Raw genomic sequence first — 16,993 nt, 5'->3', positions numbered from 1 at the left:
GGTGGGTGGGTGGGCAGGTGGGGGCACGCAGGGCTGGGATGGGCGCACCTGTCCTGGGCTCCGGGTCCCACTGTAGCTGCTGGAGGGCCCGCCTCACAGGGGCCAGCTCCCAGCCCAGAGAGTCCACCAGCTCAGCCATATCCAACTCCACTTCGCCTCTTCCCCGACCTATGTTCTCAGGCAGCTGCCGGGCCAAGCACACAGCCAGCGGGGGACACCTATGCCAGGGGAAGGGACTAGTGACTGGCAGCCTGGGGCCTCTGTCCCTGTCCCCAGCCTGGGGTAGGACGTGTGCTCACCTGCGGGCCAGGGCCTGAAGCTGGGTGGGGCCCCCAGGGCAGCGCAAGTGGCAGTGGGCGTAGGTGGATGGCAGCAGCTCCAGCCAGTGCTGTGGGTGCAGCTCCAGGTAGCACAGCAGGGTCTCAATGGCTAGGGGCACAGCAGGGCTCAGGGAAAGTGGGATGGGGGGTGCCCCCCCAACCCCCTCCCGAGTTCTCACCCTCCTCAGTCATGTCCAGCGCCTGCACTATCGGCTGCACTGGGAGCACCCGCTCGTGGCCTGGGCACCGGGCTGTGTGGTCTTGGCTGGGTTGCTGGGCCTCCCACGGGGACTTGGCTGAGACCCTCTCTGGAGTCCCGCCTCCCGCCTGCTCCAAGATCCGGGGGGAGCAGGCACAAGGTGGGAACACACGCTGCACCAGCTTCTTCACAGCCAGGAAGTCGGTGGCGTGGGCATGCACATGCCTGCGCAGCTCCTGCAGGTCTTCACCCTGTACAAGACAGCCGTGAGCGCATGGCCGCAGTGCTGGGGGACAGGGGATCTGGGCGGGGCAAACACACACCTGGGGCTGCAGGAACAGGTGGCAATGTGCAGGCTGCCCGTCACGTCCGGCACGACCCACGGCCTGCACGTAGCTCTCAAAGCTTGGGGGCAGCCCCAGGTGCAGCACAGCCCGCACATCTGGCCGATCGAGCCCCATCCCGAAGGCCACTGTGGCCACCACCACCCTCAGCTGGCCCTCCATGAATGCCCTCTGCACCCGCCGCCGCTCCTGGCTGCACATGCCCGCGTGGTAGGCTTCCACCGAAGCCTCCTGGGCTCTGCCTTCTGCGGGAAGAAAGCCGGTCAGGGCAGAGCCTCTGGAGAGGATCTGGGGCATAGCCACACCCCCACCTCACAGGCCCACCCAGTGCCCAGGTCTTACGCAGGCAGGTGCGGAGCAGAGCAGAGACACGCTCAGTGTCCTGTCGTCTGTTGCAATAGATGATAACAGAGTTCAGGATGCGAAAACGGTCACTCTGCAGCAGTGTCACCAAAGCCTGGAGGGAGATGTGGTCAGTGTGGGCAGTCAGGAGGCGGGGCCTCTGCCAGGCCCAGGTGTGCACACCTACCTGGTCTGGGTCCCTGTCCATGGACACAGAGAGGTGCAGGTTGGTGGGGATGGTGACTGGTCCCCTGAGGACAGCCTCTGTGGCTATGCCCAGGTGCTGGGCCACTTCCAGGGCAGTGCTATGAGTGGCCGTGGCCGTGAGACCCAGAAAGCAGCGCACGCCCAGCTGTTCCCGCAGCACCTGTGCAGGAGGGGCAGTGAGGATGCTGCTTACCTGCCTGGCCTGTGCCCTGGTGCCCTGGACCAGGCTCACCTTGCAGACACGCAGGTAGCAGGGTCGGAAGTTGTGGGACCACTGGGAAAGGCAGTGGGCTTCATCGATGCAGACAAAGGCCACTGGGGGCAGTTGAGCAAGGCAGGCAGGGCCTCCTGCCCCAGTCCCAACCAGTGCCTCGGGCGACAGCATCAGCACGTGCACCTGGGCTGCGTGAGCCTGGGGATGGGACGGCATGGTCAGGACCACAGCCCAGGGGCCGACCAATGACCTGCCCCGCCCCACCCCACCCCAGGAGGCCCCTCACCTTCTTCAGGGCCGAGTCCCTCTGCTTCTTGGTCAGGCCTGAGTGCACACAGACCACCTTCAGCCCGGGGGGCAGGCCCGACACCTGCAGATACAGGAGCACAACCTGTTGCAGGCCACCCAGCGTGGCCTTTCCCCAAATGCCTGTCCAACTTGCTCAGCCCAACGGCTACCGCCGTGTCTACCCAGGCCCCCAGGGAGCAGACAGGCCCCACTGGGGGTGTACTCCTCCCAGTGCTGCTCCTCTTGGGGGAGGACCCAAGTCTGGCCAGCCACGTCCCTGCTGCCCTCATGGGTATCTATTGCTGCCTTCCACCTGTGCCGAGGGTCCTGTCCACACACCTGGTCGTCCATGAGCGAGAGGAGAGGAGAGATGACCAGTGTGAGGCAGGGGCTTCGCCGGGCGTACAGTAGCGCAGGAAGCTGGTAACACAGGGACTTGCCAGCACCCGTGGGCAGCACCAGCAGCGTGGACATGCCTAGGTGGGCCTTAGGTCAGCAGCGCCACTCTGTGGCCCTGCCTTACCCCCCACCCCCGGCAGCCACACTCACCAGACAGGATGCGCATGACCGCGCACTCCTGTCCAGGGCGGAAGGCTCGGTGCCCCAGCTGCTCCAGGGCCTGCAACACCTCAGCTGGTGTCTCTGTGGACACAGAAGTTGGTCAATATGGCCCTGAGTCACGCCACCCCTTAGGAAAGTCTGATAGGTGTCTGCTCACCTGCCACCTGACCTGAGGACCCTGGCAGGTAGAGTGGTGGCACAGCTGGGGGCGGGCATGGTGGCACAGGCGGCTCCACAGGCACCAGCAACTCAGGCCCAGCAGGTTCTGTCTTTTCCTCACCTGCTGAAGGCAGGCAGGGGAGGGTGGTGTGGGAGCTCTAGGTTGTGGCATCATTCCAGCAAGGCCATTGGCCACCTCTCCTCCACCCATCCACTCACCAGCTGGCAGCTGGCAGCTGGCAATGTCCATCCTCTGGGATACTTCCTCCAATGCAGGCAGGTTTTGCCTGTCCTTGTCATCCTTGCCACCATCCTTCTGAAGGGCCAGGGTAGGTTCTGGATCAGGAGTAGAGTTAGTAGGGCCTTTTGCTGAAGCCATACTGTCCCCATCCCCAAAGAGCACAACACCCTTTCTAAGCAGCATTGGCCCAATCCACTACCCAGGGCTGAGGCCTCACCTGACTGGAGGCACTGGGATGCCCAGTGGCCGAGTTGCCCACACCGGAAACAAGAACCCTTGGCTGTGGTTCTGAGCTGACTGCCCCTAAAACGTTCCTGTTTTTTCTGCCACTTCTGCTTCCACACCTGGGGGGAGGCCATGAAGGAGTGTCACAAGGCCAGAGTTGGGAGGGGTGAGGGACACGCCTGCAGCCATCTCACCTGCTTGCGGAGGAATCTGCCACGCAGGGCCGGGCCCCGCACATAGCGTTTCTGCTTTAGGTTGAGCCGAATGTAATTACCTCTGTTCCAAGCAGCTGGCCTAGAAAGAATGCACAGGTGGGACGTGCCCAAAGCCCTCCCCACCCTGGCCCAACTCAAGGCCACCTCGCTGGGAGGCTGAGGCTGTGGTACCTGGGGGCTGCAGGGCTGCGTGGGCGCTGAACCTGCACGGGCCCCCCTGGGCAGTCCTCCACAAGCGCTGCATCCCCAGCGCCCTCAGGCAGGGGTCGCACTTGGCCGCTGTCCTCTTGGGCCTGTGCAGGGCTCCCCTCTGGCTCCCTACTCCGGCTCCGCTTCTTGCCTTGACTGCTGCCAGGTGGGGGGCTCCATGCACTGACTGCGGCTCCCTGCACCGAGTCCGGAGCCTCTGAGCCCTGTGAAGGTGCCTCGAGGCCAGTGCTGGGACCAAGGACAGATGGGACACCTGAAGTCAGAGACTGTGGCTCCTCTGTACCCACGATGGGCTGGCAGACCTCAGGATTCTCCAGAAAATCTGGGGTCTCACTGTCACATCGCTGCAGCCAGCCAGGATCTAGGGAGCCCAGCCGCAGGCTGAGGGAGGCCCGCAGCTGCTGGAGCCGGCCTGGCCTCAGCTGGGGCCTGGGAGGCTGGGGAAGCACCTCACTGACTTCTTCTGGAGAGATGGTGGCAGTCCCTGGTAGCTGCAGGGAAGGCCTCTTGGTGGAGGGTCTTCGTGGAAGCCGAGGTATGTGGCTCAGGGCTAGCCCTGCCTGGGAAAGGGAGGACAGGCAGACCAGCAAGCAGGAACTTAGGCTCTGGGCAGCCCCATACTCTGAAACCTGCCCGAGTCCTCACCCTCAACAGTGGGGCAATGTGAGAAGCATTAGGCTGGAACAGAAAAGAAGCTGAAAGCAGAGACTGCCCTGAACCCCTTTCAGAAGTCGTGCCCTGGTCAATGCTGGGAGCACCCATGTGCGCTAATGCAAGCATGCGAATGTATGAGAAAAAGTTGACAGGAAGAGGTGTTTCGTGATCCTGACCTTGGGCTGAGGGCAGTTCTGGACCCAGGTTGGACCACCAACACGGCCCTTACCCCTCACCTGCATGGTGCCCTTTACATTGGCCTTAAGCCTCTCCCCGTAGTCCTGCACAGACCCACGAGGACTCGGCCCTGGAGTAGGGTGGGGCGTCAGGGTTGCAGCCCGATTCAGGTGGGACCCCCAACAGCTAGGCTCCAGCACCTGCAGAAGTGGTGGCTCAGACCAGGCAAAGGCTGGTGTGGAGAGTAGAGTGATCCTCATCGCCCCGCTCCAGCCCCTCGGAGACCTGGAGGGGGGCCTGGCCCTCCACCCTGTTCAGTCCTTCCCCAAGTTCAATGCTCCACGGAGGCTTGGCCACGACTCCTCTTGGCTCTGCCATACAGGCAGCTAAACCGCAAGGCTGGGGTATCGGGGCACGGGTACCTCCTTCGCTGCCGCTGGAAGCGATTGCACCGGGCCGTGGGGCCCAACGCCGCCGGCCTGGCCCAGGGTCCCCTTCAGGGCGCGGTACTCCCGATAGAGTGCTAGGGGCGGGGCCAAGGGTCAGGATTCGGGGTTCGGGTGGATCCCGCGCGGCTCCCTCACCCCTCCGGCCCTCCGCCTGGTTCCCCCGCCGCTCCCTCCGCCCCGCGCCCGCGCACTCACCGCGGGTCTCCTCGGGCGCCTTCTCCACGTCCTCCTGTGAAGGGAGCGTGTCAACCCGGGTCCTCACCCTCAGTTCCCGCCCCCCGGGCAGCCCGCACCTGGCCCGGCCGCCGCTCATGACGCCTCCGGAACGCACGTTCCCACGCCTGCAGCTGCATCCGCACGTCCCGCAGCCGCTCCATGGCGCGCGCCTGCCCGACGGGCTTGGTGCCCCGCGCCCAGTGAATCTCCCGCCGCGAGGGCGACTCCGGCCGCCAGCCAATGGGGGCGCTCAGCGCGGTCGGAGGCGGGGCGTCGCGGCTGCCGCCTGGCCGGGACAGCCAATCAGTGGGGCCTGGAGGGACATCCAATTGGGGGCGAAACGTCATCGCGGCGCGCGGCGGCCCTGGGCGGGGCGCGACGCACGGCGGGGCGGGGCTGTCGGCGGTGGAGGCGGCTGCGGGGGAAGGAGGCCCCTGGGTGAGTGCGGGCCGCTTGCCGGGGACTGAGCGGGGCGGCGCGCACTCTTGACCCTGCCGGGATCCCGGGCGGTGTACCCGTGGGGCGGGGAAGGACCCGGATCGCCGGGCTCAGCGGCCTTGTGCCCGGGAGGCGACGCACTGGAAGGCGGAGGGCTTCGGATTGAACGCCTCTGGCGGCTCAAAGCCGGGAGGAGCCGTGCGGGGGCGTCTTCGGAAACGCAGGGAGCCGCGGACCTGCGGGAGGGGGCGGCGGCCACCGCACTGAGGCTCCTCCCCGGGTGACCACACTGGCTGCTTTCGTTTCCTCTCGTGACAGGTGCTCGGTTGGTCTGTCCTGTCACAGCGAGGCATGAATCATCCTCGCGAGATTTGTCCACAGGCAGAGCGAGGCCGAGGCTTGGCATCCGGGGCTCCTCAGGAACCGGTGCTCTACGGGCTTATGTTGTGTGTGAGGCCTGGGGCCAGACTGACCGCCACCCTGAGCTCACCAGCCAGGCTGCGACTGTAGTCGGGGAAGGCCTAGGTCTTAGTCTTCTCATCCGGTTTCAGGGGGATAGGCGGGAGGCACTTTTGGGGATGAGGTGCCTGGCGCACAGTAAGTCGCCTAACTCTTGCTGTTGCTGAAATCGGCAGAGCTGACACCGGGTATCCTGTGTGCCCTTTCTCAGCTTGGATGCCCGGTTGGCAGCTGCTTCTAACCGTCTGAGCAATCTATGGCCTGGGGCCTTCTGAACCCATGGGTTTGAGACTTGGTCTTTCAACGTGGTTCTTCAGGGAGGAGGGAGACGTTTAGACAGGTGACAAGGCTCTCATTGGGTGAGGGTTGTTTTGTCTCTGTCTCCATGTTTGGCAGCACTGCTGACCTAGTAGTTAGGACCGGGGCTCGTGTTGAGGGCTTGGGTTACTCAGACCATGTGGGCTCTGTCCTCTGGGTTCTGGTCCTTTCTACCTGTCCTGGTGTTTATTAAGGTGCATTTGTGCTTCCACCCATTCTCTGCGGTGCTGCATGGGATCCAGGGGCCGCTTGCAAGAGCCTCTGAAGAGGGCAGGGGAGGGAACTGTGATGCAGCTTCCAGTCCCCTTCCTGGTATCCCCTCCACCCCCAGTGCCTGTGAGGGTAGGGGCTGGAGCTTTATTCTACTTTTGAGGAAGAGAGGACCCCTAAGAAGCAGCTTTGTGACTTAGGTGTCCTGAAGTATAAAATGGGGGGCCCTGAAGAGCAACAGGTGTCAAAAGCATGTCCAGGTGGGCTGGTCCTTTCCTGTCATGTTAGCGTGTGCTGCTCTGATGGCTTTGTTTCCCTAAAGAGGCCCCCATGCTTCTGGAGGGTGGGAACTAGGGGGTGGCCTTGTCCCCCTTTCCAGTCCTCCCAGCTCATTGCTAGACATCTAGCACTTGCTCTTCAGGGCCCTGGCAGCCACTGTGCTGGGCTGTCTCACCACCAGTGTGTAGAGGGGTCCGTGGCCGGGCGGTGGCTTGGGTTTGCCCTTCCCGCTGAAGGTCCCTTCCCTGCAGGTGGCCTCCCGCCTGGCCCAGCGCCATGCACACACTTGTGTTCCTGAGCACGCGGCAGGTGCTGCAGTGCCAGCCAGCTGCTTGCCAGGCCCTGCCCCTGCTGCCACGCGAGCTCTTCCCCCTGCTGTTCAAGGTGGCCTTCATGGACAAGAAGACGGTCGTGCTGCGCGAGCTGGTGCACACATGGCCCTTTCCACTACTCAGCTTCCAGCAGCTGCTGCAGGAGTGTGCACACTGCAGCCGGGCCCTGCTGCAGGAGCGGCCCAGCACGGAGAGCATGCAGGCGGTGATCCTGGGGCTCACTGCCCGGCTCCACACCCCAGAGTCTGAGGCTGGCACGCAGCCCCTCTGCAGGTATGAGCTCACCAAGAGGCCCTCAGGCCTGGTGGGGGTGGGGTGCAAAGAGGGTCCCCTGAGAGGGTATAGGCTGGTGTCAGAGCTCAATACAGGGAGAGGGATGTTGCTTCTGTGCCAAGGTGACTGGGAGTGGGTGTGGGCTCTGCCCGCTCATCGCCTGCCTCAGCCCATCTGTGCTCCCAGGAAGCATGCACTGCGGGTGCTGGACCTGACGGGCCTCCTGGATGATGGTGTGGAGCAGGACCCCGGCACCATGAGCATGTGGGACTGCACGGCAGCCGTGGCCCGCACATGCATCGCACAGCAGCAGGGTGGTGCTGTGGAGCCCGGCCTGGCCCCTGTGCCTGTGGAGGTGCGTGTAGACCTGCGGGTGAACCGGGCCTCTTATGCATTCCTGCGGGAGGCACTCCGCAGCAGCGTGGGCAGCCCGCTGCGGCTGTGCTGCCGGGACCTGCGGGCGGAGGACCTGCCCATGCGCAACACCGTGGCCCTGCTGCAGCTCCTGGACGCGGGCTGCCTGCGCCGTGTGGATCTGCGCTTCAACAACCTGGGCCTGCGCGGCTTGTCTGTCATCATCCCGCATGTGGCCCGCTTTCAGCACTTGGCCAGCCTGCGGCTGCATTACGTGCACGGGGACTCGCGGCAGCCCTCCGTGGACGGTGAGGACAACTTCCGCTACTTCCTGGCCCAGATGGGCCGCTTCACCTGTCTGCGGGAGCTCAGCATGGGCTCCTCTCTCCTCTCCGGACGGCTGGACCAACTGCTCAGGTGGGCAGGCCCCACTGCTGCTCTGCCCCTCCCTCCCTAGTCCCTCCCCTGGCCCTGCCTATCTGTGACCCAGTCTCCCCTGCAGCACCCTGCAGAGCCCCCTGGAGAGCCTGGAGCTGGCCTTCTGCGCTCTGCTGCCTGAGGACCTGCGCTTCTTGGCACGGAGCCCCCATGCTGTCCACCTTAAGAAGCTGGACCTGAGTGGCAACGACCTGTCCGGCAGCCAGCTGGAGCCCTTCCAGGGTCTGCTGCAGGCGGCAGCGGCTACACTGTTGCACCTCGAGCTGACCGAGTGCCAGCTCGCCGACACCCACCTCCTGGCCACCCTCCCCATGCTGACTCACTGCGCCAGCCTCCGCTACCTCGGGCTCTATGGCAACCCGCTGTCCATGGCGGGCCTCAAGGAGCTCCTGCGGGACTCGGCGGCCCAGGTGGAGCTGCGCACAGTTGTGCACCCCTTCCCCGTGGACTGCTACGAGGGCCTGCCCTGGCCGCCACCTGCCTCGGTCCTGCTAGAGGCCTCTATCAATGAGGAGAAGTTTGCCCGTGTGGAGGCCGAGTTGCACCAGTTGCTGCTGACCTCAGGCCGTGCCCATGTGCTCTGGACCACAGACATCTACGGGCGCCTAGCTGCAGACTACTTCAGCCTGTAACCTTGGGCTTTGGGTGAGAAACAGGCTGTCCTGGGGGCCAGGGCTGTTGGAGGCCCCCCTTGGGTAGGCAGAGCCTTGGCTGGGACCCTGACATGAAGGCACTGGTCTCGCATTTCCTTGTTCCTGCGTGCGCCTCAACCTCCTTGTGCTTTTTGCAGTGTCCTGTGCAGATTGCCCTGCACCTGCTTCCCTGACTGGCCGGCCATCTGTGGGCCTGGGGTCTGCATTCCCGGCCTGCATAGCCCTACTTAGTTTGGCTACCCTCTGGTATCCTGGCCCTCTCCTCAGAATGTTCCTGGGGTCTCAGTGCTGAGCTAAGGGAGGGTGTTCTCTCTGGGCCCTGTCCAAGAACAGACTGTTCTGGGGCTGAAGTTGGGACAGGGGCCTTCTTCGAGGAGGGTTGGGTCCTGATGCACTCTGTCCGGAGCCTGTCACAGTTTTCCCAGCCCTGGCACCCGGGACACCCAGTTGGCCGTGCTTTGGAGCCAGAGGCTGTCATTAAGGCACAAACGTGCAGTGTGTTTGCAACTTAAATATGTGGCTGCCTTTTCTGTCCTAATGGATTAGAGTGCCTTATCTTGGCTGTGCTGTCAGCCCAGTACCGGCCCCTGGGTAAACAGCTGTCTTCTAGTTTGCTGCCCCTTCTCCTTCCCTGCTGGGGAGCCTCCAGCAGCACAGCCCTTCTGGGCATTTCCAGTCTGTCGCCCAAGCTCCTCCAGCGGGCTTGCGGGGCCAGAGGCAGGCCCTGGAGAGCTGGAGTTCCAGGTGATTCTGGGCGGGGTCTTTTCTGGAGGGGCTCAGTGGAGCTGTGGGCAGCCTCCCTGGCCATCCTTCGTTTGCACCCCAGGGTTTCTGTTTGCAGAGCCGCGGGTCCGCAGGCGCCCGCGGCCCGCCCCACCCTTGGAGCCCCCAGACCCCACACACGGCTCGCCGCACACTGCGCAGCTTCCACCCTTTACTGACCGCGCCGGAGCGTGCGCGAGGCGAGCCCGTCGGCCGGCCAATCCGCGGGGCTTGCGTCATCAGCGCGCGCCGCCCGCCCCGCCCCTCAACAGTGGATCTCGTAGGCGGCCGGCGGCTGCATTGGAAGCCCCTGTGCGAGCCCGGGCGCCGCTCCCTCGGCCGCCTCGACCGGGCCCTCGGCGAAGAGCGGCTTGGAGCGGTCGATGACGAACATCTCGTGGCCCCGCTCGTCGCGGAGCTCCTCGAGTTGCGCGAAGGTGCAGGGCCCGTCCGAGTAGTCGTTAACGAACAGCGCGCCCTCCCCTGGCGGCCCCGGCGCCTTTTTCCGCCTGCGGCGCCTGCGACAAATCAGAATCGCCAGCAGCAGCGCCGTGAGGGCGAGGAGCGCGATGGCCGCCACAACGGCCGTCTGCGTGGCCAGGCCAAGGGCGCGGAAGGCCATGTTGCCCGCCTCGTGCAGGGGCTCAGGGGGCGGCGGCGGTGCCAGCTGCAGCTGGTGCTGCCGGGACAGATTGACCAGGAGCTGGAAGGGCACGCGGGCGGCGCCGCCGGCATTGGAGGCCTCGCACTCGTACTTGCCGGCGTGCGCCAGGGTGATATTGGTGAGGAAGAGCATGCCGCTGCCCGTGTCCGAGGCCCCGTGTCCGCCTGGGCCCCGCGCCCCGCCTTCTGGCGGGGCCTGGGCCGACGAGTGCCCCTCGCGAGCCAGGGCCACCTTTCTCCAGGTTACCAAAGGCTGCGGGTAGCCCGAAGCCTGGCAGGCAACCCGCAGGTCCTCACCCAGGTTGGCTGTCACCTCCAGCGGCTCAACATGCACAGAAGGCGGGATGCAGATGAGGCTACTGCCAGACACATCCAGGAGATTCTGAAGTGCCAGGCGTGGGGGCTCTGCACACATGATCTTCTTGTCTCTGGAACTGAGCAACCTCTGGCCTCCCTCCTTGATCCAGGCCCCCAGCCAATGCAGGGCACAGTCACAGCGCCATGGGTTCTCTGTGGGCAGAGAGCGGTGGGCAGGTAGCTCAGGGGTGCCTCCAGATCACAACCTGTGCCGTTGGGGTTTTGTTGGCCAGAGCAGGAGTTCCTTTGCCTCCTCCCACAGAGTCGGGGACCTCTGCCACCCTGCTGACTGTGAGCCCCTTAGAGTGTGGGCAGGCTGTTCCTCCCCCCTTTAGCTCTGTGATGTACTTCAGTTCACTTGAGCGACCTCCAAGGAAGCTCCTGCCTCTGAAGTCTCCCTGCAGGCTCTCCCACTATGTTGAGGGAGCCATGGTGTCCACAGACATCTAGCCAGCACTAAAACTTTGCAAATCTTGTCAGCCTTGTCTTTAGGTGCTGTCTCCCAGAAATGCCCCTAGTCCTGTCTCATCTTTCCAGTTTCTGCTTGCCCTCCCTCGGATGGTGCCCAAAGTATACAAACCCCTCAACTCTGTCTAGTCTGTTCAGGGACTTCTGTCTCTTCTGTCTTCCTTACGCAGGGTCCCTGAGCTGTGCTCCTACCAGCACCCCCATTCCTAGCAGTGTTCTATCATGGTTGCTGCTGGTGGTGTTGCCCTCCAGAATGCTGCCCAAGGGCCTGCAGCTCAGAGCCACTGCCATCGGCGTCTCTCCACACCTGCGCCTACTCCCTACTGCCACCACTGTGGCCGAGGAAGATATGTGCATGAGACCCCTTGCCCCCGGAAGAGGTACCTGTGAGGCGCAGGACCTGCAGGCTGGCCAGGGGCTGCAGGGCCTCACGGCTGATGGTGCCCAGCTGGTTCCTGCTGAGGTCCAGCAGTGCCAGGGATGAGAGCCCAGCCAAGGCCTGGTCTTCCAGCAGCTCAATGCTGTTTTCCTGCAGGTGCAGCTCCTGTAGTCGCTGAAGCAAGGACAGCAGATCATCAGGGAGAGGGGCCCTGGGGGACATGTCCCCTTATCAGACTAGGCTGGGCTGACTTTTGTCCCCTTCACTACTCCAGCCACGCACAGCATGGTAGTACAGGAGCACCCCTCCCTTTTGCCCATTTCCCCCCTCACCGGCAGGTGCAGGAAAGTGAAATCCAGCAGCTGCACCAGCTGGTTACCAGCTAGATAGAGTATGCGCAGCTGGGCCAGGCCAGAGAAGACGCCCACACGCAAGCCTCGCAGCCGGTTGCCTGTGAGTGCCAGCTCCAGCAGGCGCGACTGCGAACCAAAGGCGCCTGGCTCCAGGGCGCGCAGGCTGTTGTTGTGCAGGTAGAGACGGCGCAGGGCGGCAAGGGGCGCCAGGATGCCTGGCTCCAGGTGCGCGATGCTGTTGTCCTGCAGGAATAATGTCTGCAGGCCAGAGGGAGGGAGGGAAAATGGGTGGGTATTCAAGCCGCCGAGGGAGTCTCCCTCTAGCCTAGGGGCCCTGTCCACCCATAGGACGTTCACACACACTTCCCTTCTGTCATGGGCACCCGTGGCCCGCGGCCCCACCTGGTGCCCACCTGCGTCCCTGGCGGGATTCCAGGCGGGACAACGCGCAGCCGCAGGGCCCCGCACTCCACCGTGGCGCTGTAGCAGCGGCAGGCCGCCGGGCAGCCAGCGGCGCAGGGCGAGAGACTGGGCAGTGAGAGCAGCGACAGCAGCAGCAGTGCTGGCGGCCCCGGGGCCATCTCCTGCGGGTCCAGTTGTGGACCACGAAGCTTCTTCAGCCTCTTCACCAGCTTCAGTACAGTCGGCCTGGGTGGGGTGCGCCTCCCGAACCCTGCCCCTAATGTTTGAGAGCCAGGGGAGAGCATGGATGGAGGCTCAGCCCGTGTCTAATGTTTGAAAGATTACAAATCAGTTTAAGAGACTGATAAAACATTCGTTTCCTTCCTTTACAAAACCAGGCCAGTGCCCTGCTCTTCCCGCTCCTGCCTGGCACTGAGGCTTCCCATTCAGGCATGTGGACGTCTGGGCAGCGCTGCCGTCTACACCCCAGCAACCAGCCACTGCTTGGATCTGGGGTGCAGCGGCTGCTGCAAGGTACAGGCTTGGGACCACGTGGGTGGTGAGGTCCAGGGCTGATACCCAAGCATGGATCAGCAGGGAAAGAGCAGGCTCCGGCTGACATGTCCCCTTGTGTATGTGGACTCCTCACTCGGGCCAGACACGGGATCTCATAAGGCAGAGTCCAGTGCAGAAGTCCCTTTTGTGCCCCCAGAACAAGCCCTGAGGCCCCACACTGTCAGTGTCCCTGTCCTTACTTTACCTTCATCCAGTTGTCTAGTCCTTTTATCCCTATATCTCATGCTCTGTCCCCCACCCTGGGATTCACCTGTTGCGACTTGGTGGGGGACAAGGGCAAAACGGACCTTAGGGGAGCCACCAGCCACATCAAGGCACAGCTTTGTGCAGCCCCTGCCCTGCTAGGGGTGGGGGGGAATACCTTAGCGGGAATGAGGGCTTTTTCTCAGGGAACTTGTCAGACAATTGGGGGAATGAAGCGAGCAATAGGAAAGTCATTTCAGAGGCGATGGGCCTGTTATCCATGCTGCCCCACCCCCAAAGTGCCTCTGTCTTTGGGGGTTGGTTGGGTTCTGGAATGGCTGGGGTGTGAAAGAGGAGTCTTGAACCTCCAACTGGGTTCCTAGTATAGTTTCAACAGTGACCAGGAATGTGCAGTGTCTTGGGAGCTTATGCACATGCAGCTGTGATCCTAGAGAGATGGGAAGGCCTGGGTCTAATTCCAGGCACAACGAGTCCAGTTATTTAAAGGTGGGGATGTGGGCTGAGGGTGTGCTGTCACCCATCAAGCCCCACCTCAAATGGTCCCCACTCTGAACACCCGTCTGTTCATCAGGTCTCCCTGCTAGTGAGTCATGTGGAAAGGTACCAAGTGACTTTGGTGTTTGTTTAAATCTCGCACTAAAGTGTAACTCATGATTATTTGAAGTCACTAGAGATGAGATAGGCACAGCAAAAGTTTTAATAGAATAGCTTTGGCCCAGACAGAGGCAATTCCCAGGTGTCTCAGGGTGTGTGTGAATCCCAAGAAGCTGGGGGATTTCTCTGGGTCCCTGGCATCCATCTCCTTGAGCAAAAGGGCTGCCCTGGGGCTGGCCCACCTAGCCTCCAGCCGCAAGGCCCCTCAAGTAGAGAAGGTTCTTGGCTTCTTCCTCAGAACTCAGGGCACTGCTCCTCACAGGACACCCCTAGATGCCAGTCTGTGTAGAAAACACGGCCTGGGCAGGGATGAGGGCCCAGGCAGGAAGTGCAGGGGAGGCCTGCCCAGAAATCCTTTGACCCAGCGGATAACCCCCTAATCCGGTTGGGCAGGGGGCGGGGCGTAAAACACAGGCTTCAACGATGGCTTTCACTGTCTCCGGGGCGCCCATTTGTGCGGGGGGGGGGGGGGGGGGGGGGGGATAGGGTAGAGGGAGGAAGCCCTGCGACCCCGTCGGGCGCAGGGCCAGGCTCAAGCCGGGAGCCTCGGTCCCCCACGGCGGCCCTTGAGTCCCCTCTAACGGGTCTGTCACGGAACATTCAGGGCAGGGCGTGGTCTCCACTAGGTTGCACGCCCTTTTCGGTGCGCGCTGAGGACAGACCCGGGAAGGTACCCCGATGCCGCCCCCACGCCCGCTGACCTTGGGTCGGGCGCCCCCTCACCTGACACTCCCGCGGCGCGGCTCCCCCGCCGAGCCCGCGGCGCCCCGGCCGACCGAGCCTCGCCGGGCGGGGGAGGGGCGGGAGCCCCTCGCGCACGCGCACTGGAACCCCTGCGCCTCCTGTCCAGCCGCCCGGGCCTGCTGTCGTGAGTGCGGGCGGAACCAGAGGGCGCCCCAGGCCCAGGGTGTAGGGAGTACAAGGACCCGTGACCCCGCCTCTTCCCGCCGTCTGTAGGTGCCCGGGCCGCGGCAGCACCACGGACAGTGCCGGGAGAGGCGGGGCGGGGCTGAGGTGGCCCTCTGCCGCGCACGCGCACTGGGCCGGCGCGCTCTCCTAGTGGCGCGTGCGCAACGACGTGGGCAGGAGGTACGGGAGCAGCGGCCGGATCGCGGCGTGGGGGTGAGGGGGCGGACCGGGGATGCCCCCGCAGCCGCTCTCCTGATGCCTAGGGCGGCTGGGCGGCGAGAAGCAGCGGGGCCAGGTCCATGGTGAGGGCGACGCGGCGGCCTTGCCACCGAACGTGCGAGGGCAGCGCGGACACGCCGGGGGCGTACTCGAAGCAGGCACTGAGCTCAAAGGCCAGGGCGGAGCGCACCAGACCCACGCCGCCCGCGCGCTCTGGCGCGGGGTGGTAGAGGCGCCCGTTGGCGGCGAGGGGCAGCAGACGCGCTGGCTCAAAGGGCACGGTCAGGGCCTCCCCGCCGCCACAGTAGGAGAGGCGTGGGGCCCCGGGGCCCGCAGCCAGCAGATGCGTGAAGACCACCGGCTGGTCCTCGCAGCGCAGGAAGTTGCGTTCCCTGCCGCAGGGCGAGAGGAAGGGGAAAGAGGCCTCGTAGCGCCCGCTGCGGTTCGGTCTCAGACGGGAGAAGAAGGTGACCAGGAACTGTGGGTCTGCGGGAGTTTGGGGGGACAAGGGCTGCTCACCATGCCAGGAGCCCGAGATCATCGGGCCCTGCTCCCCCAGACAAACAGCTCGCTCCTGGTTACACCAAGGGCGGACACCGGCTGTCGTTGGACCGCCCTGGCTTCCCCTAGATAGCGGCGCTGTTGAGCTTAGGATGCCCATTCCACTGCTGCGGGGAGGGTTGGGGGGCGGAGCCCGCCAGGACTTTCTTGGAAGGGATAAGGAAGGCGGGGGGAGGAGGGCGCAGCAGTACCTTTGAAGCAGGTGATGAAGTTCTTCATTTTGGAATCATCCAGGAAAAGCTGTAGACAGAGGGATAGGCCGTGGCCCATGAGTCCCAGCTGGAAGCGCCCCAAGGCGGGGAGGTCCAGGCAGGCCTGACCCGGGCCAGTGTCCACTTTCCTTGCTCGTCTGCACATCGTGCCCAGAGAGGCGTGTGGAAGGTAAACCTGGGTGCCCAGCCGACGTGCCCGTATCTACCACCACACCCCGGGCGGTGCTTGCTCGCGCACAGGTTCACTGAGGTGGCATGCCATTCCCGTGCCTCTTCCCTCCTTTTAAGCTTATAATCTGATTGCCACCTCCTCTGCGGAAGCTATCTGACTTGCTTTCTTTTAGATATGGTGGTTGCCCCCGCCAGGGCTTCCAAAGCAGGCGGGGCGGCCCAGGGCTGGTGGCCGAAGGGGAAAGAATTGGGGATGCGGGGCGCGGCCACGTAAGGTTGACAGCTGGGGGGACCAGCCCTCTTGAGCTGCGGATGGGCGCCTCAGTGCGCTCCCCTAGCTCAGCAGAGCCACCAGGTCCACTTACCTGAGACTCAGCCCACCCTTCCGGCCCGCCCCCTCCCGCAGGGGTGCTCGCCAGCCCCGCCCCCAGCCCACCTGGCCCTGATGATCCACGTAATAAAAGTACTCTCGGGTGCGAGGCTCGGGGCTCTGGCCCTGAGTGTAGGAGACGCCCCTGCACCCACCGCAGGCCCAGGCCCCGGGGGGCCTCGCCAAGGGCAGGGCCCAGGTCCGGAGCGTCCTGCACGCGAGCCACATCCTTCTCTGGTGCCGGAAGCGGCCAGTGGGTCACGTGGTGGCGGCGCTGCGCGAACACGCGTCCCTCTGCGGCCGAGCCCTCGCACTTTGGGTTCCGGTGTCGGCTGCGGAGCTTGCCCAGCCTGGCTGGCCGCGCCGGTTTCCCGGACTCCCGGGGGCCCACCCTGCCTTCGGGATGGGGACAGGGCCGCCTGACGGCGGAGTGCGTGAACTGGGGTGCGAGTTCGTGAACTTGGAGACGGGCTGGGAGCGGGGCTCTGGAGCGCGCAGGCTGTCCGTCAGCACCTCGGAGGCTGGCTGCCCACACGTGGGCGAGATATTTGCACTTGCCTGTGTGTCCTACCCCATCCCCTGGGCAGCCAGCGGGTCTAACGTGCTGAATAAAAAGGTGGTGAATAAATACTGCCTAGAAGCTTATACCAGGCTGGGGGGAGGGCGTGGGTCAGAAAAAGCCCACCTCCCCGGCCAATCGAGGTCAAATCTGATACCCCAGGTGGCAGCAGACGGCCCAGAGCGGCCTCACACCTTGCGCACCTACCTGGAGCCTCCTTCCTGGCCCAGCATCTCAGGAAACAGCGTTGCTCTTTTCTTCACCCCACCTTCACCCTCCCCCTCCCCCCTCCTCCTACTGACCGCTTTTCACATTCCCCTGACCTGTCCATCAAGATGCCCATATCAGCAACCGGCTTCCCACTGTGGTAAGCTGCCCAGCCCCCGACGTAGACGCCTG

General features: G+C 64.1%; 2 protein-coding genes across 13 annotated transcripts in view; one reads left to right on the top strand and one right to left on the bottom strand.

The window, feature by feature from the left end:
- RECQL4 (RecQ like helicase 4) overlaps nt 1-16,939 on the bottom strand; it is an 18,066-nt gene extending 1,127 nt beyond the window's left edge. Inside the window, 25 exon segments of the mRNA XM_019630126.1 lie at nt 49-218; nt 300-429; nt 500-770; nt 843-1,108; nt 1,206-1,320; nt 1,393-1,572; nt 1,645-1,824; nt 1,913-1,996; nt 2,254-2,390; nt 2,464-2,556; nt 2,633-2,758; nt 2,854-2,970; nt 3,093-3,219; nt 3,295-3,468; nt 3,471-4,085; nt 4,416-4,556; nt 4,779-4,879; nt 5,001-5,034; nt 5,099-5,334; nt 10,498-10,710; nt 11,410-11,578; nt 11,737-12,015; nt 12,171-12,436; nt 15,474-15,522; nt 16,102-16,939. Coding sequence (XP_019485671.1) covers nt 49-218; nt 300-429; nt 500-770; nt 843-1,108; nt 1,206-1,320; nt 1,393-1,572; nt 1,645-1,824; nt 1,913-1,996; nt 2,254-2,390; nt 2,464-2,556; nt 2,633-2,758; nt 2,854-2,970; nt 3,093-3,219; nt 3,295-3,468; nt 3,471-4,085; nt 4,416-4,556; nt 4,779-4,879; nt 5,001-5,034; nt 5,099-5,334; nt 10,498-10,710; nt 11,410-11,578; nt 11,737-12,015; nt 12,171-12,436; nt 15,474-15,522; nt 16,102-16,263 — 4,435 coding nt within the window. The 5' untranslated portion in view covers nt 16,264-16,939.
- LRRC14 (leucine rich repeat containing 14) lies at nt 5,391-9,313 on the top strand. 12 transcript variants are annotated; one of them, XM_019630220.1, is made up of 5 exons: nt 5,391-5,459; nt 5,778-5,984; nt 6,977-7,330; nt 7,517-8,101; nt 8,187-9,313. In XM_019630220.1, exons 3-5 carry the CDS (start codon nt 7,002-7,004, stop codon nt 8,752-8,754), a joined length of 1,482 nt encoding a protein of 493 aa, XP_019485765.1. In that variant the 5' UTR covers nt 5,391-5,459; nt 5,778-5,984; nt 6,977-7,001; the 3' UTR covers nt 8,755-9,313. The 12 variants fall into 12 exon arrangements, with proteins under 12 accessions (XP_019485765.1, XP_019485760.1, XP_019485764.1 ...); XM_019630215.1 differs by having other exon boundaries at nt 6,130-7,330; XM_019630219.1 differs by having other exon boundaries at nt 5,778-6,056.
- Nucleotides 16,940-16,993: the final 54 nt, after the last annotated feature.

Source organism: Hipposideros armiger, unplaced genomic scaffold (genome assembly GCF_001890085.2).
Source record: "Hipposideros armiger isolate ML-2016 unplaced genomic scaffold, ASM189008v1 scaffold_897, whole genome shotgun sequence".
In the NCBI taxonomy this organism is placed as follows: domain Eukaryota; kingdom Metazoa; phylum Chordata; class Mammalia; order Chiroptera; family Hipposideridae; genus Hipposideros; species Hipposideros armiger.
The sequence above is the reverse complement of the archived record's forward strand: the minus strand, read 5'-3'. Positions and strand labels throughout refer to the sequence as shown.

Coding starts and splice junctions, on each gene's coding strand:
- LRRC14 (XM_019630220.1), top strand. CDS start 7,002: ATGCACACACTTGTGTTCCTGAGCACGCGGCAGGTGCTGCAGTGCCAG. Junction 7,331..7,516: donor GGCACGCAGCCCCTCTGCAG/GTATGAGCTCAC, acceptor CTGTGCTCCCAG/GAAGCATGCACTGCGGGTGC. Junction 8,102..8,186: donor CGGCTGGACCAACTGCTCAG/GTGGGCAGGCCC, acceptor TCTCCCCTGCAG/CACCCTGCAGAGCCCCCTGG.